This window comes from Ailuropoda melanoleuca, chromosome 12 (genome assembly GCF_002007445.2).
Source record: "Ailuropoda melanoleuca isolate Jingjing chromosome 12, ASM200744v2, whole genome shotgun sequence".
Lineage (NCBI taxonomy): Eukaryota > Metazoa > Chordata > Mammalia > Carnivora > Ursidae > Ailuropoda > Ailuropoda melanoleuca.
In genome coordinates this window covers 17,438,201-17,465,869 of record NC_048229.1, presented here as the reverse complement: position 1 = coordinate 17,465,869, position 27,669 = coordinate 17,438,201, and the positions used below count along the sequence as shown (strand labels likewise).

Sequence of the window (27,669 nt, the reverse complement as noted above, 5' to 3'; positions counted from 1 at the left end):
GTAAACGACAGTTCCGCAGAGCTTCTTTACCCGGGAAGCACGACCTCCCTGCATCTTTTCCTCCTCTTTGGAAGGTGAAAAAAAGAGGACCATTCAAGAGCGGGTTAATGCCTGATCCAGCGGAGAGGAGATGCAACCCACTCCAGTCCCGGAGGCTGGAGGGAATGCAGTTCATGTGTAGGCTTACGACGGACCATTTAAGAAAGCACCCTCTGCGGGGCGGAAGCGAGCTGCGGCAGCGGAAGTTCCCTCCCCGGCCCCGCCTCTGCCCCCCGCTTGCGCGAACTGGGTGTTTCCTGCCTCTCTCAGTCCGGTTTTGGAGACTCCGGCGTCCTCCGACTTTTCATGGTAGGGAGGGCGTTGCCCACCGACTCGGGGCTTTGGGCGGCCGGGAGAGCCCGGCAGAGGTAGAATAGAGAGAGAAGGGGTCGAGAAGGGGGGTTTACGATGAGCTGTCGCGAAAGGGGAGAGGCAGGGGATTGGAGGGGGGGGGCGCGAGCGGAGCATTTCGGCTTAGAGGAGTAGGTTTGTGTGTGGGTGAGTTGGTAGGGGTGTCTCTGAGTCTTGAGTGCGCATTGGAAATGGGATTGGTGATTGTGAAGAGAACAAAGGGGTCGTCGAAGGTGGACATTGGGGTGGAAAGTGAGGATGGGAGGGTGTTGCGAGAGAGAACGGTTAGGTTCTGAGAGAGCGATGTGGGATTCCTTGGGGCGGAGCTTTTGGGGTTTTTTGGAAGTTTTGACTGCAGTCTCTGGGTTTCGGGGAAGTGAAGAGACTTCCAGGTGCTTCTAAACACTAGGACGAGCGGAGGGGATGGGGGGAGAAATAGAAGGAGCTGGAGGGCTGATATGCATCCGGTGCCTAGAGGAATGCCACTGGCCTGAGGTCAGGGTATCTTCACCACTGAGTCCAGCGCCCTTAACTGGCGCCTTGGTACCTATCTAGTCACTTCCTTTGGAGTGCGAAGTGGCCACGCCTAAGGAGCTGGAATGGGTCACATGCTGTCACTCAGCTGTGGGAAGGGTTGTTGCTCGTAATCCTTTAAGGGTCTGTACCTTAAATGGCCCTTTGGCCCTGGGTGCAGATGACCAAAGTTCAGCCTAGCTCTTTTACGTCTTTGCCTCCTGTCTTTCCTGGAAAATGCAGTCTTTAGAGAAGATCAGTTTCAAGGACACTGGTGAAGAAAACTTAGCCAACCTGTATCTGACTTAGATCATTTTATGCAAAATAAGGACCACCTGAGGAGAAGGAGGCATTAAACCAGTGGTTCTCAGACTGGTATCACCTGGGAACTTGTTAGAAATGGCCAAATTTTCAAGCTGTACCATTTGCTACTGAGTCAGTCTGGTGTCAGGCCCTCAATCTGTTTTAACACACCCTGGGGGAGATTCATGATATCTTGATTTGGGGTATGTAATGAAAGGGGCCTGAGTCAGAGGACCCTAATAGTTCTGATTCTTCATTCTCCCCTAAAAAGTGGGATTGAGGATAGCATCTTCTTCACTGGACTCCTGGGAGAAATAGGCCAATAGTTTGCATGATGCACAGCGGGAGAGAAAGTAATTTAGCAGAACACTTGGAAGTGGCAGTAACTGCCTTATAAGCAAGTTTTGGATGAAAAATAATGCCACGGTTATGTGACTGATGTAGTGCAGTTTGGTTGAAATGGAAGAGCCGACTTTCCTGAGTTGTAGAAATGCCCTTAGTTTGGGGAAGTTTTATAATTAGCCAAAAAGCAGTGACTCTTAGATCGAGCTGGTTAAAGAAACACATTAGTTCTGTGGCTCTTAGCTGGGGCTGCACCTTAGATCACCTGAAGAGCTTTTTAAGTACTGCTGAGCTGCCGTTCTCCCCCCCCCCCCATTCTGATTAATTGGCCTGGGGTGAAGCCCGTTAAGTGCACCCAGGTGATTGTAGTGCCCAGCCTGGGCTGGGACCTCTGGTCTTAAGGAAGTTTGAGGGACAGGGCCAAGTGCCAAGTACTTTAACATTCATTCCCTGAAGGTTATTATGAAGATTATGGCTTTACCTTCATAGACTCAGTTAAAACACTTGTCTGAACCTCACACAGGAAGTGGTGGAACTGAGACTAGTCGAGGTTCCTCAGACCTTTGATCAAACTTTCCACATGCACATCTCCCCCCAGCACACAAGAATGACAGTTCCACAGAGAGCTGTAGAGAAAACATCCAAAAGTGAGGGATTTGGTGCCTCCTTCTATTGTACTTGCACGAGCCTCTTTTCGAGTCAACACTTTTCCTCCTCGGGCTGATTTTTATTTTTTAAGCATGTATACAGTTGCTTCCTGTCTGTGGCTCTGAAGCTGTGAGATGGGGGCTGGCTTTTGTTTATGATGCTTTAGTTTATTTTTATGTGCGGTCAGGAATTCACTGGGCCAATAGAACAAGAGGTTGGGAGCTTCTCCAAGATGATGAAGTTAATACGTGTACAGAACTATTTGGAGCAGTGGCGTTGCAATCTGGCTGCAAATTGGAATCACCTAGGGGAGTTTAAAAAACTTCTGTTGCTTAGGCCATACCCCCAGACCAGTTAGCATCAGAATTTACATGGATAGGACCCTGATGTCAGTTTTTTGTTTGTTTCTGTTTTTTTTTTCTTTTTTAAGTGAGAGAGCTACTGTTTAGAATTTGCAACAGGATACTCGGGAGAGATCTAACTGGATTAAACTTTTCTGATTGAATAGAATTGGTGACCAGTACCTCAAGTATTAATTCCATCTTTGTTTCTTGTAACCAGTTTTGCTCTCTCCCCAACCTCATTAATGATGAAATCAAATCTTTGAAACAAGTGGAAAAGCAGGATCCCAGTAGCATTGGCTGGGGAGTCTTCCATAGAGAGATTTGCTAGGAGAGGCTTATTGTCTGCTGCTTTGTGTCCTTAGCTCAGTGTCATGCGGGCTCAGGGACGGGGTCAGAACCTTTTATCCAAGGGCTATTCGCAGTATTGAGGTGACTGACCTTTGGAAGGGTGGGTTCCAGAAAGGTTCAGAGCTTTCTCTATTCTGGAGTTTCAGGCTAGATCCGGATGGTTTCTACCTTTATCTCTTAGTGATTCAGGTGGGTAGCCGTAGAGATGGAAATGGTCTTCAGAGAGAAGATAATTTGAGTCTTTGAGAGCATTCTCAAATAATCACAGTGTGAGTGTTTCATGTTGGAGTGTCTGCTCTGAGCCAGAGGCCATGTGTGGCATCCCTCACAGCAGTCCTGGGAAGGAGACACTGCTGTTGCCCCTGTGTGATAGACGGGACAAGACTCAGATGACTCACCCAAGCTTCCACAACTGGTCAATCGATGGCAGGGCTGGGCGCTTAAATTCAGGTCTGACTTCCAAACCCAAGCCCTTAGCCACACATTGCCTCCCACCTTTTTTCAAAGCTTTTTTTGTACTTGATAAAGAAGGGAGGGTGGGACGCCCCTTTCTCAATGTATATGTTCCAGGTTTATATATTCCAAGCATGAATGTTGATAAAGTTATGGGCTCAAGGCCAGACAGGACTTGCCCATGTCCTTGCTCTGCCACTGACCCACCTCCAGTATCAGTGCACTCTGGGAAGTGCACTCCAAATCTTCAAGTTGGAAGTCACAGTAGCTGTGTTCCAGCATTGTTTGGATTTTAAATGTTGTGTGTGGCGATAGAGATGAAAACTGGTACCTTCGGCGGCGGAGGGGTGGGAAAAGGGTGTGGAGGGGTTTTCTGGAACCATGAAAATGTTCTCTATTTTGATCAGAGTGGTGGCTGCAAGGATGCGTATACTGGCCAAAACTCCTCAAACTGCACGCTTTTAAAATATACTTTATGCAAATTATCTTTAAAAGGTATTGGAAAGTTAAAAGTACATTGAAGTGTATTTTGTGACTTTTTCATTTCATAGGTGCCTTAAAAAACACTAGACCATTTCCCAAAAACACATATTTTTGTGTAAATTTAGATTTGAAAGGGTGATTTAAAAAGTATTTCCATTTTGGAGCAATTTTCCTGACTGAAAGACACCAAAACCCCACACCCATAGGCCTCCTTGCCCTCCTTGCCCTGCCCGTGGTCTTCAAAGTTTTGAGAAACTCTCTTCTCCCCAGCTACTTCTGTCATCCCATGGACAAACTATTTCTGGAGGGAAGGTTTGGTGATAACCTTTAATGTAGGGTTTCTGGGTACTGACTTCAAAGGAAAGTTGGAAGGGCGGGGTCACTGCTTTCTCTTTACTGCTTTTATTTGTGGTGTTAGGCCATAGAGACCCCAGGTGAGTTAAACTTTAGCTTTTGAAAAACGTACCTTCTTGGGATATATTCACTTGATGAAGCAAGAACGCTTTCTTGAGAAAACACTTATCTTTCCAGGAGCCCATTCTTCCTGTGCCATTCTGCAGGGCCCTGACAGGAGTCCCCCAGTGAGTGATTTCCAGGCTGCTCTTTTGGGTGCATGGAAGTCAAGAGGGTTGGGCCTTGCCTCTCCTATTACCGATCAATGGACAACAGGTTGCCACTCATCATTAGTCCCTTCTCCCATTGAAAAATAAGTTGTGTTTTTCCTATTATAAATGTAATACATGTTAATTGTGGGAGATCCTGAAAAGATAGAAAGGCATAAAGAATTTAAAAAACAATCCTTTTTCAGGATTAGGGTATCGTTTTTTTTTTTGTTTTAAAGATTTTATTTATTTATTTGACAGAGACAGCCAGCGAGAGAGGGAACACAAGCAGGGGGAGTGGGAGAGGAAGAAGCAGGCTTCCAGCAGAGGAGCCTGATGTGGGGCTTGATCCCAGGACTCTGGGATAACGCCCTGAGCCTAAGGCAGATGCTTAACGACTGAGCCACCCAGGCACCCCCAGGGTATCGTTTTTTAAAAGCTTTGCACTGCCAACCCCCCCCCCCAGGAGCATGCCTGTGGTCAAAGTGGGTTTTATTTCCTTGTGGCAATGAGGGAGAACCGTGGAGCATCTCAGAAAGAGGATTGAGGCTTGCCTTGGGTGATTTGGGGGAAGGTTTCAGGGAAGTGGGGCTTTGTTCTGTTTTGAATGCTGCCAGGAAGGAGGGTTAATTCTTGGATCAGGTCTCAGTAATTCCTGTGTTGAAGGTGGGGAAGAATGAAATGGGGCTAAAGCTCTGCGGGTAAAAAAGCAGCAGGGAGTCACGTTGGTCAGGATATGGCGATGTTTGGTCACTTTTTCTGTTTCGGGCAACGTTCTTGTTTTTGTCTGTGTTTAGACGTAATTATGGAGTAGTCTTGTTTGTGTCTTGATCTACCCGCCGCTGAGTGGCCATGTCAGATGGTGACGTGCTATCTGAATCTTTCCTGTTGCGTGGAAACATCAAGGCCCAGAGATGGGTCCCAGCCCAGGTCCTGGCTGTCAGGGGCCGCTTCATCTGTGCTATTCCCCAGTCACAAAGATTCAGCCCGCTCTTGGACATCTTCTCCGGCCATAGAATCTTACCTGTCAAAGAAATGTTCTCGCTGAGTACATGTCTGCCTGTCTTCTTTCGTAGGCCCGCTTAGATCAGACGGTATGTCCATTTCTTTGAGTTGGACACGAGCTGGCAGTTCCATTAAGGAGACTGTCACCAGATCTTGTTGCTTGGGACGGCACTCGTACAGGAAGTTTCTAATTTTGTGATAACTTGCTTCCAAGGGTGTTTAATGTCTGTGTGTAGTCCTGAGAAACACATCCACCACCCCACCCCACCCCACCGACAGGAAGGATTAGGAGTGGCCGTTGGGATCCCACTGGATTCATAAAGGCCTGTTTCATCCGCAGTTCAGAGTGGTGCACGACAATAAGGAAACAGAGACCCAAGGCAGTACTTGAAGCTGCTTCGGGATGCGTCCAGGGTGTTCACTTATATAGGGAAGCAGCAGAAAGGAAGTAGTCAGGATACAGGAGTTAGTGGTACGCTTGTGCTCGTAGGGTTAGCAGGTGAGGTCAGCATATGAGATTATCTGGATGGGGTTTGGGGCAGCCAGTACCCCAGGTCCCACCAGTTGTGGTGGGCCACAACTAGGGGCCCAGTTGGCCTCTAAGAGAAGCCAGAAATCCAAGGTTTTTTGGTTTTTGTTTTTTGGGTTTTTTTTTTTGGTGAGCTTTCCCATGTTGTCAACCTTGGGAGCCATCTTTTAAGTTTTAAATGCAGCATAGACTTGGGCCAAGCAAAACCCATATGGAGGCCAGATCAGCCTAGAGGCTGAAAGAGGTAAAGCAGGCCTGGTGCCGTGACTCTGGTGACCCTGTGTCTTCTCCACTGGCAGGAAGAGATGTCAGGAGAAAGTGTGGTGAGCTCAGCGGTGCCAGCGGCTGCTACCCGCACCACTTCCTTCAAGGGCACGAGCCCCAGCTCCAAGTACGTGAAGCTGAATGTGGGCGGGGCCCTCTACTACACCACCATGCAGACGCTGACCAAGCAGGACACCATGCTGAAGGCCATGTTCAGCGGGCGCATGGAAGTGCTCACTGACAGCGAAGGTAAGCCCCCCCTCCAGGCTCTGGGGACGTGCTTGTGGTCGGGGGCTTCATGCTAGTTCAGAAGGCCAGTGGTGCATGGACGATCGTCCACATGGGTACAGATGTCCAGTTGTGCTCGATGTTCTCTCTGTGCAGGGAGCCTTGAGAGTGAGTCACCGGGAGACCAGATCTAGTCTGAGGGGTGTGGTAAGGGAGGGTTTCCCTGAGGAAGTGACAGATGAGCTGAGATGTGAAAAGGAGTTGGAGTACCCTGGGCAGGGACTTGTAGTCTTGACTCAGTTGTCGATTTGCCATGTGACTTTGAGAAAGTCACTTCGCCACTGCAGGGCTCAGCTGCATGAAATGGTGGCTGGACTAGCTGCCCTGGTTGGTCCCCTGCCAGTTCTCAACGATGATTCTGTGACTTCGGAGTGAAACTTGAGCGAGAGAGAGTCATGAGTATTTTCTCTGGACCCCTGTCCTTCTGGGATGGGGGCCTGACAGAGACTCACAGACCTGGACTTGAGTCACAACTTCCTATGTAGTAGCTGGGGATCCTACGTGGGGCTGTTGGCACGTACTATTCGATGCGCATGTATTCAGTGCTATGTTTGTCTTCTTTTTCTCATGGAAAGTCATGTTCCTGAAAGGCAAAGGATTCTTCGAAGTGATCTTACCATAACTGCTTCCTCCCCACCTGGAACAAGCCAAGAACATTTGGCAAGGGGGACGTTCTTGCCTGGCTGGGTTTATGGGGCAGGTGACGTGAGGTTTAAAGATGGCACCATCCTTCACTTCTTTGGCCTGAGATTGCTTAAGACTTGGCCAGACCACAGCCTGGCTGAAGCGCACCTTACCTGTGTCTGAGGTTGGCTGCTGTGCTAACCTGGGACGTTGGTTCCTGGGAGGGTAGGCAAGTTTTGATACAAGTAGGTGGGGTGGGGACCCGAAGCCTGAGCTGTGCACTTGTTAGGGTGTTTCCCTCCGTGTCCTGGGGAAGGCCGGGCTGTGGGGCTTGAGGTTCTGGTTCCCTGGGCTTCCCGGGAAACTCGGGTTTCTGGCTGAGCATCAGGTAGACGAGGTTTGAGCCCCAGAGCTTCCTTCTGTGTCTCACCCAGAAAGCACAGCGCTTTTTATGAGTGAGAGGATCCCCTCTGCGGGGCCACACCCAGCATCGCCTGGGGAGTATTTGTAGAGACAGAGACAATAGCACCCCAGCTGCCGAAGGAAACAGACCTTATCTGAGAACGCAGGATTGTTGTAGCTTTTCTTCCGTCCTACCCAGTCTCTGGTGGGGCTCAGGAAAAGCAGCAGAGTCACTTTGGAAACGAGGTTGGGGCCTCATCTCCTTGAAAGGCCTCAAGAGCCGGTCCTCAGGCTCGTGTATCCCCCAGTGGGAGAGACACGGGGATGCTACCAGGGTTCCTGCTCGTGCTTCTGAACAGCTGCTGAAGGCTGCCCTGTCCCCAGTGCTTCCTGGACACCCGCCGCCTCTGGGGAAGCAGAGCTGTCTTTGGCCCTGAGACCCCGGCTGGCCATTTTCGCAGGGCTCCACTAGAGCTGGAGCTCCAGCCCTATGCGTGTCCAACCCAACCCTCCCAGGGGTGGTACTGGTGCTACCTTTCAGTAAGTGAGAAATCCTTTTTGAAAGCTATGGGACTTAAAAACCACTGAGCTCAGGGCTTGCTGGCTCTTACACAGGGCGGACCTTGGTTCCCCTGAGGGCCCAGCCCCTGGGCCAGGTAGCCTGAGCGAGGCAGCCTTGTGGGTCACGGCCAGCTTTGTGTCTGGTCTTCCAGCCCACACTGCCAGGCAGCACGATCCTGTTGGCCCCTGGTGAGTACACCGCACTGCGTAACCACCTGAGTGTTGGCCCAGATTCACCCTTGGGTCTACAAATTAGCCTGAATGTCTCGCATCTCACAGCTGCACTCTAGGCTTCAGGCAGGAAGTCTGTGCGTTGCAGTGAGGTTTGCCACAAACAGGCCAGAACAGCAGGTGCAGCTCCATGAGGCGAGCGGATGCAGCGGTGTGTCCTGCTGGCGGAGGAAGAGGGGCTCCAAAGGCACTGAGTTTCTGGAAATCCCGGAAGGATGCCTGAGAAACTGGTTGCTTCTGGGGAGAGGACCTGGGGCCCACAGTGGGTTGTGGACTCTCTCTTGCACTCCAAGCCCTTCTTCCTGTTGACGATTTGTACTGTGTGCGTTCAGTTCCTCAACAGGGAAGTTTGCAGTGTGTGGGTTTGGGCGCTGGCTCTGGTCCAGGGTAACAGTCACAACTAACGTTGATAGAGCTGTTGCTGTGTATGTGGCATCGGGCTGATTTAGACTCATTTGTCACTTACTGGTAATGGGACTTTTTCTCTGAACCTGTTTCCACTTTTCCAAGGCATGGATGGTCATGCTCTTCTGGGTTGTCATGGGATTAAGTGAGGACATTAACATTAAAAAGCTCTTGATGGAGTGCCGGACAGTTGGGAGACTCAGTCTGTGGGGACTGCTCACTCCTGCTGCAGCCTGCCTGGGTTGGGTGTGTCCCAAGTGGAGGGAGGAACGCAAGCAGTCTTAGTAGCCCTTGGGGGAGAAGTAGCCAGCCTCGGCCTTGGGGGTGAGTGCTCTGTAGTTCTACCTTACCCCCAAAGGATGGCTTTTCTAAGAAGGCTTTTCCCAGCCTCCTCCCCAGTACTGGCAATTTTACCTTATCTCCTTGTTCACATGAATTGATGTGACACCTTTCCTAACAAGAGTTCCGCCTCGGTACTCACCTGTAGTTGCCTGTTTCATAACCCTGTTCCTTAGTACAGTGCTTCCCCCCCCCACTCCCCCTCCACAGTGGTTTCTGGTCTCTTGCTGTGTTTCTGGAATGAGGGAATATGGAAGGGAATCATTAATTTTATTATCAGCACACATTACCTTGAAAACCAGTGGGGAAATCAGTGTAGTATGTGGGAAAACCGTAGTACCTAGTGGTTTCCCTGAGATCTCCATGTCTCCTGCTTAAATTAGAATGCACTCTCCTGTAAAATTTTGAATACATTGAGAACTTTTAAAATGTGATTAATAAAACAAACTCCCTCATGCCCCTGATGTGAAATGTTGGGGCTGAGGAGCAAATGGTCACGAAAGAATTCTTAAGGCATCTTTGGTGCAAAAAAGGTGGTTTTTATTAAAGTATGGGGTGGGGGAGAGGACTTGTCAGAAAGAGCTGCACTGAGGTCATGAGCAGTAGCTGGTTATATACTTTGAAGTTGGGAGTGGGTTAGGGATAGCGTAGTCTCGAAGGAAGGTTTCCAGGACCTAGCTGCTGTTAGCATTAGGTCATTTACTACTGTCGAGTAAACCCTTAGGCATGAGATGTATTTCAGTGGGCCTTATGTTTGGAGGATGATTTCCAACATTTATTTGAGGCTGGTAGAGATAAAGGAACTTTGCAAAGGGATTTTTATATGTTAAAGAAGACTTCCAGCATCCGTGAGGTCAGGCTAATATCAAGCTAAGGTTGCTTTTTGCCCCTAGCAAAGTATTAACATGACGCAGTTGAGTTCCTGGGGGAAGGTCACTCTGCCCTTCTCAAGTCAGTGTGTCAAAGGGCTGCAAGTTGTAAGGAGATTTAATATTTTCTACATTTCTTTTGCCTTTGTTCTCCACATCACCCCACTCAGACAAGGAATAAAACATTACTTGGGCTGATGGGGCCTCTCTTTACTTTGTCTCTCCCTTCCAGAGGTTAACCACCTGCCTGACCTTGGGGTCACTAGGTGAATTTCAACCTCCATAGCACAGTGACTCAGCTGGGAGCTAAAGCCTCATGCCTGCCCCCCCCCCACTTCCCCAGACTTTGAGGATCTCTGCAGGGGATTCTAATGTGCAGCCAGTGGTGAAAACCACTGATGAGAATCTGTCAGTGAATTACTTTTGCTGCACTGTTTCTGTCCCTAAACAATGTATTATCGGTGAGTTTTCCAGCTTATATAGGGGGTGATATATTGTCTGTAGCTGCTTTGCTTTCTTAGCATTATGTTAGTTAGATTGAGCCATGAAGGGTACGTAGTCTAGTTCAGACATTCGTGCTGGTGTTCCATTTTGGGAATGTACTGCAGTTCACAGATCCATAAATTGCTTCAGGGTTCACCATTTGGAACATTACCTTTCTTGAACACTCCCTGGCATGTGTGAGCATCTCTGGGGCAGAGCTTCCTGACTTTTGCCACAACATGGCACACACAGAAAGTCGTATTTCTGTTTTGGTAAATGAAAAGGCTGTGGACCCAATGACCTGAGAGGCTGCAGCGTTGAGATCTTACCCCCTCCTGGGAGGTCTGTCCTGAATCGAATCCCAGGAGGGGAATCCGGCAAACATCCGTGGCTTGGTTGGTATTAGCTGTTGTGCTGATTTACATTCCCCATGGTCTGAATTTGTGCCAACACTGGGCACAAACCTCTTAATTATTGCCAATCTGATACTCTGGTTTTATTTAACATTTCCTCATTTCTACTACATTGAGCATCTTTTTGTCATTTGTGTTTCATTGTTCAGCTGCCTAATGGCATCTTACTGACACGTTTTCCTTTTTTTTTCTTACTGCTTTATAAAAGTGTTCTGGATCCATTTCTTTGTGATTTTATGTTACAGATATTTTCTCTGAGTCTGACTTGTTACAGCTTTTTTTTTTTTTTTAAGATTTTATTTATTTATTTGACAGAGACAGCCAGCAAGAGAGGGAACACAAACAAGGGGAGTGGGAGAAAAAGAAGCAGGGTCCTAGCGGAGAAGCCTGATGTGGGGCTCGATCCCAGAGCTCTGGGATCACGCCCCGAGCCAAAGGCAGATGCCCAACGACTATGCCACCCAGGCGCCTCTTGTTACAGCTTTTTAAATGGTGTTTTCTTTTTTGATATCTCAGAGTTTTTATGTTGGTTTTTTTACATTTAGGTCTTCGATCTACCTCACTGGTGCTCAACCAGGGATGATTTTGACCTCCAGGGGACATTGGGCAGTGTCCAGAGACCTTTCTGGTTGTCACAGCTTGGGGGTGGGAATGCCCCTGGCACCTAGTGGGTAGTGGCCAGGGGTGCAGCTGAATACCCCGCAGTGCACAGAACAGCCCCTCCATAACAAAGAATCGTATGGTCCAAAGTGTCAGTAGTGCTGAGGCTGAGAAGCCCTGCCCCAGACCTTCTGATTCGGGAATGAGGCAGCCTTCCGGAATCTGAAACAAGTACCTCAGGTGACTTACCAACAGGCAAGTTTGGGAACCACAGAAACAGAGTATTAAAACCTTAGGATGCTAAGGAGAGGTCAGTGAAGGTCCCCTGTCCCCGGTGCCCCCCCCATTCCCCCCCCCCCGCCCCTGGAGGTGGGGCTAGGGAAAGGAGAGAGGAGAAGTTCAGGGTGTGCTGGCGGGGTTGGGAGGGGGCAGGCCTTGTCACCCAGGCCCCGGTCCTGAGAGAAGCCTTTTCCAGGGTACCCTGAAAGCCACTGAGACTCTCCTGAGGGCCGGAATGTGCCCGCTCTGGACACTGCTGCCCCTCTGTTCTCCAGTGATGATGAAGAGATGCGGGAAGGGCTTATTGTCAAACACCTCATGTGAGTGCTGCCAATAGACCCAGCACTGTGCTGTGTGTTTCCCCGTGCATTCTTTCACCATGCCCTGAGGGCTGCCAGTTTTAGGAGAGGAGACTGGTGGACAGAGAGATTTGCTGTGACACCCATGTCATCCAGCTAGTAGGTGGCAGAGCTGGATTTCCAGCACAGGCCCTTGCTCTTAACCCTGGGCTGTGTTGCATCTCCGAAACCATTCCTGAGCCTCCCGGTCTGGGCCTGTCTGCTCTGCAGCCTTGCGGGATGGACTGCTGGGCCGCCCTGACGGGTGCAGCCTTCGGAAATAGCCTGCGTGCTCCATGGCAGCTGGGCAGACTCCCCCAAAGCAAGGCACTGCTTGACTTCCATTTGCTTTTTACACGCGAGGCATTGGAGCTTTTTCAAAGGGGTAGATTCCGGCTTTGAAAGCAACTAAAATATTTAAAAATCAAGATGCTAATTGAAACCTCATGGCGCGCGCGCCTGCCTCCTTTGCCCTTATTTGTCCAAAGTATGATTCCTTCACCACAAGCATTTCTTGACGGCATTCTTGGGCTAGAGCCCAATGTCACGGTCTGCCTGTTAGTTTATGGAAACTCTGGACTGTCACTTGGATAATTAATGTCAGGGCCCTGCTCGTGCTGAGTAGCCAAGTTGCCCACACACCAAAGGCAGAGCGTGGACATGTTCTTCCCAGAGTTGCTGAGTTAAATGGGTTGCCAGTTCTTTGAAGACTGAGGCTCTATTCGTCTTCTCAGTTCTGGTGGAAGGAGCTTTCTTGTGAGTTATCTTACCAGCCTTTCGTGGTCTAGTCCTGCCTGCCTGACTTGGGAATGTTCCGAAAACTCTCTGAGGCTCTGTGGTCATCTGCAGACAGTGCAGGGGACTTCACTTCCAAAAGAACTGTTAGGAAGATCATGTGGTTCTTCCACACCTTGTCCACTCATCAGCAGGAAAGCCCTTGATCCAGAGCAGCAGAGAGGTCGAAAAATGCTGGCCTGGAGGCCCAGTGCAGCCTGCAAATAGGCTTTCTTTGCCCTAGACTGGATTCGTGACCGCTTGGTTTACCATTGTTTAAAAATCAGGAGGTTTCACAGAGAAACCTGCATTTCTGGCTTCTCTGGAATATCAGAGGCTCATGCAGCCCTCAGCCCACATTCCTGCCTGGCTGTTCTTGGCTGGAGTGAGAAGAGCCTCCCTGTCTCCTGTCCCCAGGGGGCAGGGCACGTGCTCTCTGGTCAGCCTCTGGGCCCAGGCCCCCCTACACTCATTTATGCTGCTTGCTGCAGGCCCCTGTAGGCACCTGAGTTGCGTGGCAGATACCGCGTCTGTACTTTATTGTCTCGAAGGTAGAAAAAAGCGTGGAGTGAGGTCCAGCAGTTACTGTCAGGGTGATGTGATTTACCACGCCTGTGAAGGCCTCTTCCTTTCTTGAAACCAGCGTTTGACTCCAGGACACACGTTTGCGTTGTGTTTGCCACACCGGGAATTATTCTTCCTTTCGTATTCAGGAATTCGTAGCAGTGGGGAAGTACCAAGCAGAAGCTTCTGGAGAGACAAGACCAGACCTTTAACCAAAGGTCCAGGGGCCGTGGGCTGAGGAGTTTGTGGGACGGGAGTATGGAAATGGCCTTCTTACAAAACTCTCCTAGGGATTATTGCAAATACCAAATAAATATCACACCCTCTAGCCCTGAGAGCATACTTGGCAGGGCTGGATTTGGGAAGGGGACAGTGGGTGGACTTGTGACTCTGGATATGAAAGAAGTATCTTTGCTGCTCTTGGCTTTTGTGCCTGAGCCAGGGCTGGGGGTCTACGGAAGACTTAGGGCAGGGTGCCATGGTGTTAGGAGTGGAAGTGTGGGCCCCTTCTCCCAAACTGAGCAACGGTTGAGGAAAGTGGGGCGTAAAACTACGAATTCTTGTTTAAACCTAACTGCCCTGTGCCTTGTTGTCCTCTCACTTGTAATGGGGGACAGGAAACCTGGGGAAGCCCCTTGCTGGGGTTGCCCTGCTGGCCTGGGGGGGACTTCTCTACAACCTGGCTTCTTTCTGAGCCACCTGTCCTCTGTCAGGACATACCAGGTCTTTGCTTCATCTCTACCTCTCCTTTTGGTCCGTCCACTTCCCAGGCTTCAGCATTGTTTCTTCCTGCAAGTAACACCCCCCCCTTCAGATGTTTGCATTTCTGAAGAGGAATTGTGAAAACCTGGGGATCCCTAGTGGAGGTATAGCAGGCCGATCCCCAGATTGGAGAGGTCATCCAGAAGCTGAAGGGCTTGGCTTCCTGGCCCCCACCCCCAAGAATGTCTCACTGTGCCTGGTTCTGGTCAGCAGTTGGTACATTCTCCCATAGTTAATGCAAGCAAGTTCCATCTCCCCATGCTAGACGGAACTGCCTGAGGCAAGGTCTGATTCACCCTCTTCTCGCCAGTCACTGTCACTGGCCAATAAGTGCTTATTTGGGGCAGTTAAGGAACATCTGGAGGTGGTGGTGGTGAGTATAGGGGATCCCCCTTGGGAGCCAGAGGTTGCAGTCTTCTTCCTTAGAAATGGCTCTATTATTTGGAAATTTGAAAACATCGTGGAAAGAGGGAGAGTAGATATTTTTAACCTCAGGCTTTTCCCCTGTCGTTGAGGTGTAGTCATATGGACCCATTTTATCCAAGTATAGTTCACTCTCAGGATGGCTAAGGGATTTTTGAGGATACTTTAGAAACGTGCTTTTAGGCCCCAGAGATCCTGGCATCCAGAAGAGCCTGAGACCAAAAGAGTCCGTGGTTGTGGTTGTCTCCGGCCAGCAGGGCCTCAGATCATTGCAGTGCTTCCCAGGCAGGGCTTTGTCAGCCCTTCGCTGACAGCTAGGCAGGTGGGGCTGCTGCCCCCTCTGTCGTCCTGCTCTTCCCTAGGAGGTGGAGGGAGCCAAGAGATACCCCATGTGTCCTCAGCACCTACCAGGAGACGCGTGCCCATGTAACTAGGCCCGCCCTTCCTCCTCCTCCCTCTGCAGGCTGGATCCTTATTGACCGGTGTGGGAAACACTTTGGTACGATACTCAACTACCTTCGTGACGGGGCGGTCCCCTTGCCCGAGAGCCGCCGGGAGATTGAGGAGCTGCTGGCAGAAGCCAAGTACTACCTGGTCCAGGGCCTGGTGGAGGAGTGCCAGGCAGCCTTACAAGTAGGTATCACCGTTTTTCCCCATATGAGTGGGGAGGTACCAGGCCCACCTGCTTTCTTCATTTTCCTCCTCAATAAAGTGGGGGCAGTTCTTTCCTCACTGAGATGTGCGAGTTCACAAGTAACCCTGGAGCTTCTCTCTCCTTTGGTCAGTGACCCCTTAGAGGCTTCCCTGTAATGCTTAGGCCACCTAACTACCCTCTGGCTTTCAGTTGCCATATGGTGTTGGGTCATCTCCTATGTACATTGAAACCCTTCAGTTTGGGGTATAAAACCTAATCAGTTTTCTAGACGCATCTCGGGACTTATTATCACCCCACCAGTCATTGTTGGGAGCCTCATATAATCTCTGCGGACTCAGACACCCCTCACTCCTCAGCTGGACCTGGGGAAGGACCATTGGGGTCAAGTCTGGTGATAGCAAAATCCCTGTAAAACCAAAATGCTTCTGGACATAGTCAGCGCCCATTTATATCAAGCAAAGTTCCGACATGGCAGAGAATCCTGAGTCCCTTCAGGTTTTCATAGGAATCGGATCCGTATATATGAGGCTCTTGTTTGTGCCTCCCTCAGCCACATGTCTGGTCCTCCTGTGGAGCAGTATCCTTACTGCCTAGCTCCTTAAGGAACTGTTGTTTCCACATACCACCTCTACTCCAAGAGTCTGAACTCATTGTAAATCTAACTGAATGCTATAGCCCTTTTTTTTTTTTTAAGATTTTATTTATTTATTTGACAGAGAGAGAGAGACAGCCAGCGAGAGAGGGAACACAAGCAGGGGGAGTGGGAGAGGAGGAAGCAGGCTCCCAGTGGAGCAGGGAGCCCGATGTGGGGTTCGATCCCAGGACCCTGGGATCACGCCCTGAGCCACCCAGGCACCCCTAACTGAATGCGATAGCCTTTTCTTTAGTATTTTTATTTTGTTTTTGTTTGTTAATATATGTACATCATACTTTTCTGCTCTGTTCTTTTTTTTTCTTTTCTTTTTTTTTTTTTCTTTTTTTTAGATTTTATTTATTACTTTGGGGGGGTGGGTGAAGGAGAGGGAGAATCGCAAGCCGACTCCACGCTGAGTGCAGAGCACGGTGTGGGGCTCGATCTCACAACCCTGAGATCATGATCTAAGTCGAAATCAAGAGTTGGACACTTAACCATCTGAGCCATCTAGGCGCCTCTCATCTGTTAATTCTTTCAACGGTTCTGTTTACTTTCATATTTCTTATACTGATATTTATTGACATTGCAGTTTTCAACATGATGTACTGGTGTATAGAAAATTAAAATTTTGCTCACGCACTACCACCACCACCACCTCCAACAACTACCAAACATGTACACATGTTCCTTCTCCTCTCTTCCCAATGTAGCGTTCACCACCACTTTGGTTAAATTGGCATTCGGGGTTTACATTGTGATGTCTAAATATTGTTAACAGTGGAGTCAGAGTATACAGTGAAAATTTCCTTTATTGTGCAGCTTTTCAATTTGCCAGAGTGAGTGATTACCTCGTTGTTTGTTTGGTTTTTTAAGTGCATAGCCCTAATTCATCCCTGAATGGTTAGAAAGGTCAATCTCCTATTAGTGTGTTCAGACACACCAGTGAATCTCTGTTTCTTCTTTGTTTTAGAGACAAGCTCTGTGGGTTGCCTTTCTGTGGTTTCTGTTAGTCTAAGATTGAACCTCCAGGACTGATCTCCTCTCAGTTTCTGTTGATTTTATCTTCCTCTTCTACTTTCTCAGAGGTTTTCTTCAGTTTTATCTTCTCAACCCTTCTTCTGAACTTTGCGTTTCTATCATATTTCTAATTTCCAAGAGCCTTTTTACGTTCTCTGAGTGTTCTTTTTTATATAGAACACTGCTCTTGTTTCATAGGATTCAGTATCTGCCCTCCCCTCTCTCGAAGTTTTCTTTCTGATGCCCTTGTCATGACTCATTCCCTTTTCCTCTTTATTTTGGTTTCAGTCTTATAGTTGAGAGGCTTTCCACATACAATCTGAGGATTTTTGGTCTGTTAAAATTCAGGAGTAAGGTTCTGGAAAGCTGTATGTGTGTGGGTGAGCCTTGTTGTCCAGTGGGCCATTAGTGGTAGGTGATAAGGCTCTTTCAGTGGGACCCCCAGTGTCGGTCTGTAAGCATTTTCCTGGATAGATCAGATCCCCGTGGAGGAATCCTTCACTCTCTTGCCTGGTGGGGATAAGCTTGACTGGCTGCCTTCTGGGATCTGAGTAAGAGAAGGGGCTGGGAGCTGGGGCTCACCATTTAGTGCATGGACCATTCACTTAATCCCCTGTTTTCAGAAGGGCAGCTCAGCGCTGTCCTTATCTGTACAAGCCACTCTAGGAAAGTAGATCTTTCTTCTGCCAGGGGAAGGGGATTGTGGCGGCGGGGATGGGGGGTCTCACGGGTGCTGCCTCTGACTGGCTAGCAGTCCTCTTCTACTCTTGCCCTTTGCCCACCAGCCTTCTGAACTGTTCTTTGAAAACTGCCAGGATTCCTTCCCATCTGCCGTCTTAAGTTTCGGCTTTCTCTTTCCACTTAGTTATCCCTCATCTGCTTCCCAGCCTCAGATTTTCGACATCTGTTGTCCGTAGACCTCACTTCTCCCGTTCTTTTTCTCCTTATAGGCTTAAACTCTTTAAGTTCCTCTACAGTTGTTGCCATGGGGTGCTTCGATACGATCATATTTCATCTGCCATGTTTAGAGTATATTTTGAAGTGACTCCCTGGGCTGTGGAAGTGTGTCCTTGTTGTTAGGATTTCCTGAGCGCCCTGGCCAAAGGGCAGACTTACTGGAGAACTCGACTCTTAGCTGTCCCCCACCGTAATAACTGGTGGTAAGAATCCTCCTCTCTTCCCAGCGCTGGCAGCCCCATCTTCCCTCGCCAGAGCCCTGTCTTTGCCCGGCACGCTAGCTTAAATAATCCGATGCTGGGCAGGCCTCCTAGGCTGAAAGCATGTTTTGTTCCAGCAGAACAAAGATACTTACGAGCCTTTCTGCAAAGTTCCTGTCATCACCTCGTCCAAGGAAGAGCAGAAACTTATAGCGACTTCAAATAAGGTATGCTGGAGGCACCCTTGTGACGTTTCTTTAGCTACTCGCGTGGTGAGTACGGTTTGAAGTAGGAACCTGTAGAAGTGCCTGAGCAAGGCCCAAGGAGGAGTGCAGAGTGGGGACCTGCAGCTCATCTTGTGTCCCCCCCCCCGCCCCAGCTGTGGGTCCTGCCGTCTCACTCTCCGCCCCTGCTCACCCCCTCCCGCATTCTGCCAGCTCTGCCCCGCTGCCACCCTGACACGGTGGCAGAGCCCAGCCCCGTGGGAAGCCCACGGTACCTCCACTCGAAGTGACTCTTTCTTTTTTATAACCACCCTCAGCCGGCCGTGAAGCTGCTGTACAACAGAAGTAACAACAAATACTCGTATACCAGGTAAGGTGGCAGCGAGAAGAGCCATCCCCGCTGGCTAGGAGAGCTTCCGCTCATGCGGGCCAGGCCCAGCACCTACCTGCCCTCTGCACCTCGAGGATGCCCAGGGAGGCAGATGAAAGATAAAAGGTTGAATTCACACATACCATGAAGGCTGCCCTTTTGAAAGTATATAAGTCAGTGGGTTTTAGTATATTTACAGAGTTGCTCAGCTATCACCACGTGCCTACTTTGTGAACACTTTCATCACCTCAAAAGAAACCAATTAGCAGTCACTTTTCATTCCCCTCCAGCCGCTCCCCCTCCCCGTCCCCCCAACCCTTGGCAAACACTGCCCTCTGCCTACTGGACGTGTCATAGAGATGGACTCATACAATACATGGCCTTTTATGACTGGCTTCTTTCACTTAGCGTCATGTTGTCAGGGTTCATCCTTGTTGTGGCATGTGTATCAATACCTCATCTCCTTTTATGGCTGAATAATATCCCGTCGTATGGATCTTTACTGCATTTTGTTGATCCATTCATCAGTGGGTGCACAGTCAGGGTTGTTTCCACTTTGGGGCCGTTGTTGGGGTCTACTGCTGCGAACATTCGTATGCGCATTTATTTACAATAAAAACGAAGGTTTTAATTTCTCTTGGGGGTACCTAGGAGTAGAATTGGTGTGTCCAGTGCTAACTGTGGTTTTAGTCATTAGACCTGCCAAACTGTTTTTCCAAAGATGCTGCTCCATTTTACATTTCCACCAGCAATATATACAGATTTCTAGAATGTCTTCTGCCTCTTGGTACCATGTGGTCTCAGCTGTAGGGGGTTTAATGAGGTTCCTCAAGACCCATAAATGGACCCAAGATGAAAAGTCTCCCTTGGACAGTTGCATTCTGCCACCCCTGGGGCTCAAGAGGCCCACTCCATGCTCCAGACCTGGTGCCTATGCCAGCAGGCCCCGAATCATTCACAATTCCTCCCTGGCCGCAGCGGAGCCTGGCAGAGCGGCCGCCCTAGTGTGTGATGTGGAGACACCTGCAGTTAGAGCCAGTCGGTATTCACCTTCTCAAATGCTCTTTTGCAGCAATTCTGATGATAATATGTTGAAAAACATTGAGCTCTTTGATAAGCTCTCTCTGCGCTTTAATGGAAGGGTCCTGTTCATAAAGGATGTCATTGGGGACGAAATCTGCTGCTGGTCCTTTTACGGTCAGGGCCGCAAGATTGCCGAGGTCTGCTGCACCTCCATTGTCTATGCCACTGAGAAGAAACAGACCAAGGTAAGAGCTCCGAGGGGGCGGCTCCGGGTGGCTAGTCTGAGATACATACTTGTACCGCTTCCCTTTCTCCTTGAGCAAAACAAACTTAAAGAGGGTCAGGCTTTAAAAATGCTTTCCTTGACGCATGATTGTTCTTTGTAAAAATGCTCAGTATCTTCAGGGCCCTGGAGAGAGTCACATGTAGGTCTTGGAGAAACAGAATGGCATTTCCTTTCTGACTGTTGGCAGACAGGGACCGTCCTATGGCACCTCAGTCCCTTTGCCATAAATGTTGATTCAGAGCGGCGCCTGGCTGGCTCAGTCGGTAGAGGGTGCAACTCCTGATCTCTAGGTTGTGAGTTTGAGCCCCATGTTGGGTGTAGAGGTTACTTAAAAACAAAACCTTTAAAAAAAAAAGTCGATTGAGATGTACCCTCATACTGCTGTCACTGGGCCACCAGCATTGTCTCCTGTCAGTAACGGCACATGGCCTGTGCTGTTCCTCACTCTCCACGTACCACCATTTCCCGCCAGCACGGCCTCATCCCATCTCAGTCATCAGAGGGACCATGCTACCCTTAAGAGCTTGACCTTGGCTTTCTAGTCATGACCTATGACTTACTGCCATCTGTCTGTCCTCCTCTGACCCACTGACCTAGAGTGGCCCTCTGCCCTCAATGGGCCTGCTGGGCATTCCTTGGCTCCCAGGCTTGTTGGCTTCCTTCTGAGCACATGACTTCCTGACAGATCTGGACTCTGTGGACACTCCTGCATCATCTTCTCTAAACTGGTAGACTTGACCTCTGTCACTGCGCCATTCTGTGAAACTAGATTGTGCCACAGGATGCTGTTGGAGATCTGGTCTGCCCTTAATTGAACTTGACTCCCTTCAGGTCTTCTGCTTGCTTGCCCTTCTTGGGCTATGCAACTCGGTTTTCTTCCTCTTTAAAAAAAAAAAAAAAATTCTACGATATACTGTCCCTTCCTTCTGAGCCTTGCTAAGGGAACCCTGATTACCAGGGGCATGCGGTGGGTCTGCTGAGCAGGTTTTCATGCACAAATCTGTAGATCATCCAGTCAGGCTACCATGGTCACTGTGACTCCAGGAGCACACAGTTCTCTGTGATTCTAGAGCTGGCCTCAGAAGAAAAGGCAAATGAGGGACCACGAAGTAGAAACTGGAGTTCTAAGCATTTTTTTAAAGGCTTATTTTTTTACTTTTTTTTAAAGATTTTATTTATTCACGAGACAGAGAGAGTGGGGCAGGCTCCCTGCAAAGTAGGGAGCCCGATGCAGGACTCGATCCCAGGACCCTGAGATCATGACCTGAGCCAAAGGCAGCCGCCTAACCAACTGAGCCACCAAGGTGCCCCTTAAAGACTTTTAAAAAGAAAAATCTTTTCTTTCAAAGATTGCAGGGAGATCAGAATCACTTGCTTCCCTTTTCCACGTTAGCAAGACCCACGTTGTTTTCTCCTGTGAACTTTTTTAGGGCTGTGAATTCTGCCTATAACTAGCTTCCCCATCTTGTCAGTTTGGTTTTGTTATATATACGGGTTGCCTTTGTTCTTGGATATTAACAGGATAATCATATTGATTAAGCTTTAAAATACTGACTTTACATTTTCGGAGTTTAATAGGGAGCAAAGGATTCAGAGACCACGTGATCTGATCCCAGCCATTTGTAGATGAGCCCCTAGGTTCCAGAGTGAGCCTGTGCTTTTGTTTTTGAAACTGGCTAGAGGCAGGGCCCAGGGTGGCAGGCCACGGCCCCTAGCCACGGCTCCCTTGGCTCTGCCGTCCTGTCCCCAAGGGCTTCTTCCTTGCTCCAGGGGAAGCATGTGACTGGCTTTCCAGGGGGTTCGCATCAGGGAATGGCTGTCCCTACAGGAGCAGGTGCCTGCTTGGGGCCCACACTTTCAAGAGCCACGCTTTGGAGCCGACACTTGTTTCAAGTAACTGGGCGGATGTTCCTGTTGGGGGTTTTTTGTAGCGTTGTCTTTCTTGGTACAACATTCCAGGTGCTCTGCTAATTCTTAAGGGTATGGCTTGCTGAAAGTAAGGCTTGAGTAGATATGTAATACACATGTTGTCCGTTTGGTTTTTGATTCTGACTCACCGGGAACTGGTGATAATAGAGCACAGAACTGCGCCCTTTATTGGTCTTTGTTCTGTTGCTCAATGATACCACCTCTTCTGCTCTGTCTTAAAGTTCCCGAACTCTTCTCTGTTTTCTCCATTCTGATCTTGAACCCTGCCAGTGAATTGGATTTTTTTTTGTTTTTGTGTTGGTCTTGGTTACTATATTTTTCAGTCATACAGTTTTCATTTTTTTTCTTCTATGTTTTGTCTCCTTGCTGAGACTTCCTGTGTTTGTATTTGCTTTAAGAAAGTTTGCCCTTCCTTATTGCGACATTTTTAAAACAGCTGTTTGAAGTCTGTCAGATAATTCCAACATCTTGGGTCATCTTGGACTTGGCATTGGTATCTGTTGATTGTGTTTTCCCTCGGGAGTTGAGATTATTCTGGTTCTTCATTATGCCAGGAACTTTCAGATTGTATCTGGATATTCCAAGTGTTACAGGGCTCTAGGTCTTGTTTAAATCCTAACAAGAACATTGATTTTTTTTTCTGTTCTAGCCGGCAGTTGACCCAGTTGGGTTCAGGCCACAAGTTGCAAGCAGCACCGGGCCTCAGTGCCAGTAACAGCCCAGGTGTCAAAGCCGTCAGCTCTGGGCCGCACCGAGGGCGGGTCTGTGTCCCGGGCAGAGGTCTGCCCCGTTGCTCAGTTCTGTGCATGCTCTTGAGGGCCAGGTTGACAGCCGGGCTCGAGCACAGGAGTCCACGCACAAGCCCGAGAAGCTGCTTTCCCAAGCATCCCTCCTTCCATCTTTTGGTGCTTCCTGCTTCCCTGGGGCTCCCCTTTTCAGTCATCTGGCCAGAAAGCAGAGGCTACAGGTCCCCACACTGCCACACACTGCCCATGACTGGACCTGTACCCAGAGCCGAGCGGCATGAAGAAGGGAGAGAAAAACAGCAGGGGTTCGCTCCACCCTGATGGGACCACAGCTCTCCTCATCAGAAAGGAAGGTTTCAGAGTTTTGACTCCCCCAGGCTCCAGCTATTGCTGCCACAAGATTTTGGGGGATGGGGGTGCAAGAGAATGGAGAAAGGAAAAAAGGAAGGAAGGAAAACCGGGAACTCTGTCTAGGTGTTAGAAGACTCTGGTGGCCCCCCTGAGTGATGCTCAGTCTGGGGTGCAGGCTGCACTGACCTCCCTCCAGGCAGTAAACTCTGCTGCTCAGGTGTTATTCCAAACTCTGGTCTTTTCCCCACTCCATCTGCCACAATTTATGTCTCTCAGTCCTCACCCGCTGCACATTCTCTCTCCTGGTTTTGTGGCCTCAGTGGGAAAGACAGAGGAGAGCGTGCTGCCTCCATTCCTCTGGGAACCTCAGAATTCTGCCCTTGAAAGCAAAGTCTCCTCTGTGAATCAAGTGCCAGGGGCCCACTTGGGCAGTCTCCCTTCAATTCAGTGCTTTAACCCCCAAAGGGCAAGCAGCAGACACAGAGCTTTACCAAGCACTAGGGGGCAGGTCCTTTTCAGCTGCTCCCTGTTCAAACAGTGGGGCTGCTTTAAAGGCTGCTCGAGGGTGTGGAGCAGCTCCGAGGGTGCAGATCTGTTATTAGTAGGAACCTACTGGAAAGGACCTCATTGGTTAATTGTATTGTTACATTGTTGTAATTCCCTGCTATGGAAGGATCTCCCAAGTTAGGGGAAAGCAAGAGGTGCAGAGGAGTGTGTGATGGGCCACCTTTTGTGGATTGTAAAGTGTGTGAATATATGTGTATGGTCCTACTTTTATATGTACTGTATCCCTTTTGTTAGTGTAAGCACCATGTGTAAGTATTGCCTATAAAAAAGAAAAGCTACTGTAAAACTAATAAGGCAGTCTAAAAAGGAATCCCAGGGGCTTGAGCCAGCGGCCCTGCCCAGAAGTACCAGGTGGCAGCAGAGGTAGAGGTGGGGGGGCGGCGTGTGATGCTAACCCCCCTGCCTTGTGTTCTGTGGGAATGCAGGTAGAGTTCCCAGAGGCCCGGATTTATGAGGAGACCCTCAATATTTTGTTGTACGAGGCCCAGGACGGCCGAGGACCTGACAACGCACTTCTGGAGGCCACAGGCGGGGCGGCGGGACGCTCCCACCACCTGGATGAAGACGAGGAGCGAGAGCGGGAGCGGATCGAGCGTGTGCGGCGGATTCACATCAAGCGGCCGGACGACCGCGCCCACCTCCACCAGTGAGCAAGAGAGCGAGCTGCCCTCCTCCACCCTCCTCCCCTGCTGTTCACTCCGGTTCCTGCCAGCTTCTGGGCGCCTTCCACTTCCCCGGGAGTCTGGAGATACTTTTGTAACAAGCCAGATGATTATTTTGATATTTCTCGACCAGGTGACTGTCTTTCCCCAGGTGAATACACCCCTGTTCTTGAGCAAGCGGTGTCCAAGCACTCCCCCTTCCATGGGGATCGGGGAATCCTTGGAGCCAGGCTTTCTTGGTTCTCGGAGAAAAGTATGAGTGGGTATGAAGTGAACATGAGAAATTTTGTTTGCAGTATTTATTTTGGTGGGTGCTGACTACCTATTTGGGCTTTGGGGCAGCATTCCCTTGGGGTTCAGTCGGACGCTCTGAGAGGGATCCTGCAGTTGGTGGCCATCAGAAGTTTCTCTGAGCTCCCTGTTTCCTAATCTCCGGCCCAGCACTCTGGCTGCGTTCCCGTGCTTTAGACCGGGCCGTCTCCCGGACTTCGCTGGAAGTCCGTTCTGCCCCGGGATTTCTCCCCTCCAGCTTATAGGTAGATGAGTGCAGTGTGTGGCACGGAAGATAGGACTGATGAGCTGCGTGCCTCTGACTGTTCTAGCGTAGCTCTGGGTGCCCAGATCTGTTTGAGGGGCAGGCCTGTTGGGACCCCACATGCCTGGCCAAGGGCAGAGCTGGCCCCGGCAGGGAGTGCACCCCTCTGTTCCTGGTTCCTTCCCCACCTCCTGCGCCTTCCACTTGCCCCCCCCCTTGTCGACTAGCTCCGTTCAGCAAAGGCCTCATGGCTTGGTTGTGGGCGGAGCTCACAAACTGCCATTTCCCGGGCTCCAGTCTTTCTTACACTTCTTCCCTGTTAAGCTGGGTTTCCTGTCTCAAGCAGAAGCCCTGCCTTTTGCTTAGAATGTGGACATGGCCTGGCCTCTGTCCCCCCAGCCTGGCATCCAGGCAGGAAGCCCATTCACACCAGCAGTCTCGGGGCAGGCAGCTCTCCTGCCCTACGCAGCTGTCACCTGGAGATCCCCTTTGTGTCTTTGCCTCGGATTTTTACACGGTGTGGAGTGGCCACAGCAAGCAGAGTTAGAGGATGTGAAGCTCCTTTGGGGTCCAGTTAAGTGTTTATGTTCATGTTTAAGGGACGTGTGTGACTGTAGATGAGGATGTGTGCTTGTGGGGCGCAGGGGGCCCGCGCTGGAACCCGGCTGTCCGCACGGTGCTCGTGTAGGGTGGACATTCTCGGTTACCTACCTCCCAGTCTCCTCTGCGCCTGTGAAGGGACAGAAGTGAGTGGTGACTGATGTGGCTGGTCGCGACTAGACTAGGTAGAGTAGTTACAAGGAGATCTGAACGTGTGTAAGGTAATGGATGGGATTTGTTCAAGGGAAATGTTACTGTTTTATACCAAAGGTATTGGTTAAGTGGGCAGCCTTTGACACAGTGTATTCCAAAAAACGAGTTTATATTTTAAAATGGTTTTTACAGCTTAGGCTTTGTACATACTGCCCTTCTTGGGACAGTTGTATACCTTTATTTTGTATCCAGCAGCAAAGCCTACAATAAAACTTTAAAACAATCTTGACCGAACCTAAAAAATCACGTATGGGGGTCGATGACTTTTAAACTGTTGTGTGGGGAACTTTCATATCAGGCCATTCGGGTTTTATTAAGCGCTGAGGAAAGGGGGACTTCAATACTGTTTCGTAAATATTTTATATACCGTTTCAGTTTTAAACACCAACCCTGACGTTTGGGTTGAACTTTTTTAGAAAGTTAAAGTGAATGTCGGTTCTGATGTTTTCTGTAGGAATGGAAAAGCCATCATATGAATTGTTTTTAAATACTTCTGTGAGAGTAAGTGTGCGGAACAATCGGATTCGTTTGGGCTTCTACACAGTATGAGCTAATGTTTCAGGCAGTCTTTCCACTTGTCCTTGACTTTGCACTTGCAGTTTTGAGTCTTTGCTTTCCTGGGATCTGAACAGGTTCCTGAAACATTCCACGGTGAATGACACACCGTTAGCTGCATAGCCAGGAGCTGACAGCAGGTGTTGGCTGGTCCAAGCTCTGTTAGCAGATGTTTTCCACAAGGAACGGACTCTGATGCTAGCATGGAGGGCAAACAGAGGTCCATATTTATACTTAAGAACCATCTAAGTAAAATGCTGGCCTAAGATTTGGTGACGAGTTGAGTTGTATTACATTGTAAGAGCTTACAGTTGAATAGCTGTTTTTTCAAAGAAGTCCTTGTTTGTGGTGACTTGGGGGCCTGTGCCCAAGACAATCCTGGAGTAGCCTCTTCTGTTGTGCAACCCCCCCCGCCCAACAGTAGGTAGATGAGCAGCCTGGCCGCGAGGCGGGGACCCCACGTTCCACGTAGGTGGGCTCGCCTGCACGTCCCAGCAGCTGCTCGGCGCCTNNNCGTGTCAGCAGCTCAGCCCTCCTCCGCGCCATGTGCTCCTGAGGGCTCCACCCAGCGTGACTGTAGCACCCCTCTGTGGCACTAACCTTTCTTCCTCTTTGTGCTATGAAAAAATGCTATAAACGTTAGAAGTAGTCACTGTATGTTGTACAAGCATTTGTGGACGTGTAAAATAAAAGTTGCATAATGCTTCTGTTTAAATGTTTTCTGGATCTTTTCAGAAACACCCAGCATCATCCCCCGCCCCGTGTGGTGTGGTTCGCAGCAAAGAGACCAAGGCCTCTGTCCTCCCTTCATTCTGCTTTATCACCTTGAAGGCGCCGGGGAGGGTGGGGGTCATTGTTCTGTTAAAACACTGTAAGGAAGTCTTAGGTGGAAAGCAGAATGAATCAGCTGGGGTTGCTGCCACTTTCATATGAGGGAAGGGGGAGAAAGAAACACACCCAAGGCCTTAACATTTCTGCTATAGCTCCCCATATGGAACCTATGTGCCTAAGTTCCATTTAATTAAAGCTGCAGATTTTGAATTTTGCTTTATGAAATTACCCGGACGCCCTCGCAGACCATGTGTATACTCTGTCGTTGCTCCTCAGGGGCAGCGTGACAAAGGTGGAGGATCTGGTGCCCACCTTGTGAGGACACATTCAGGTACCCATCGAGGGAAACACTTGGGAGGGACATTGAAACCCGTCCCTGCAGAGGACTGGAGCTGGGGCCCCTGAAGAGGACCTTTTCCTTTAGTGCCCCAGGGCCACTGAGAAGCGGGAGACGGGCAGATGCCACTCTGTTTCTTCACAGGTGCTCCTTTGTCTAGAGTTGCTAGGACCGCTTTCCTTGACGGTGTAGCTCCCTGCACAGCCTCCGGCTTCCTGGGTGCTTTTCTCGGCTAGAGCAGAGACGGCCATGGGAGCGGTCAGGAGGACTTCGTGCGGACTGACACCTTGGGAGAGTGCCCACACTTAGGTTAGAGACCTTTTGTGACCCAGGAGTGGTGTGGACAAGCTTCTAGAAGCCTGCCCTCCCTGCCACTGAGACAAAGGGCATTTAGAAAA

The 27,669-nt window shown here is 49.6% G+C and overlaps 1 protein-coding gene across 2 annotated transcripts; it reads left to right on the top strand.

Annotated features, from left to right (window-relative positions):
- Positions 1 to 204: 204 nt before the first annotated feature.
- KCTD10 (potassium channel tetramerization domain containing 10) lies at positions 205 to 25,771 on the top strand. Of its 2 annotated transcripts, none has more exons than XM_034637972.1 (7): positions 205 to 348; positions 6,260 to 6,473; positions 15,043 to 15,212; positions 18,183 to 18,269; positions 18,584 to 18,636; positions 19,709 to 19,904; positions 23,964 to 25,771. In XM_034637972.1, the coding sequence occupies exons 1-7, from the start codon at positions 346 to 348 to the stop codon at positions 24,186 to 24,188; spliced, it is 948 nt and encodes a 315-aa protein (XP_034493863.1). In that variant the 5' UTR covers positions 205 to 345; the 3' UTR covers positions 24,189 to 25,771. The 2 variants fall into 2 exon arrangements, with proteins under 2 accessions (XP_034493863.1, XP_034493862.1); XM_034637971.1 differs by having other exon boundaries at positions 18,180 to 18,269.
- The last annotated feature ends 1,898 nt before the right edge of the window (positions 25,772 to 27,669 follow it).

Excerpts from the sequence above, each read along its gene's own strand:
- KCTD10 (XM_034637971.1), top strand. Across the intron at positions 15,213-18,179 it reads AGTGCCAGGCAGCCTTACAA|CAGAACAAAGATACTTACGA; the intron begins GTAGGTATCACC and ends GTTTTGTTCCAG. Across the intron at positions 19,905-23,963 it reads CTGAGAAGAAACAGACCAAG|GTAGAGTTCCCAGAGGCCCG; the intron begins GTAAGAGCTCCG and ends GTGGGAATGCAG.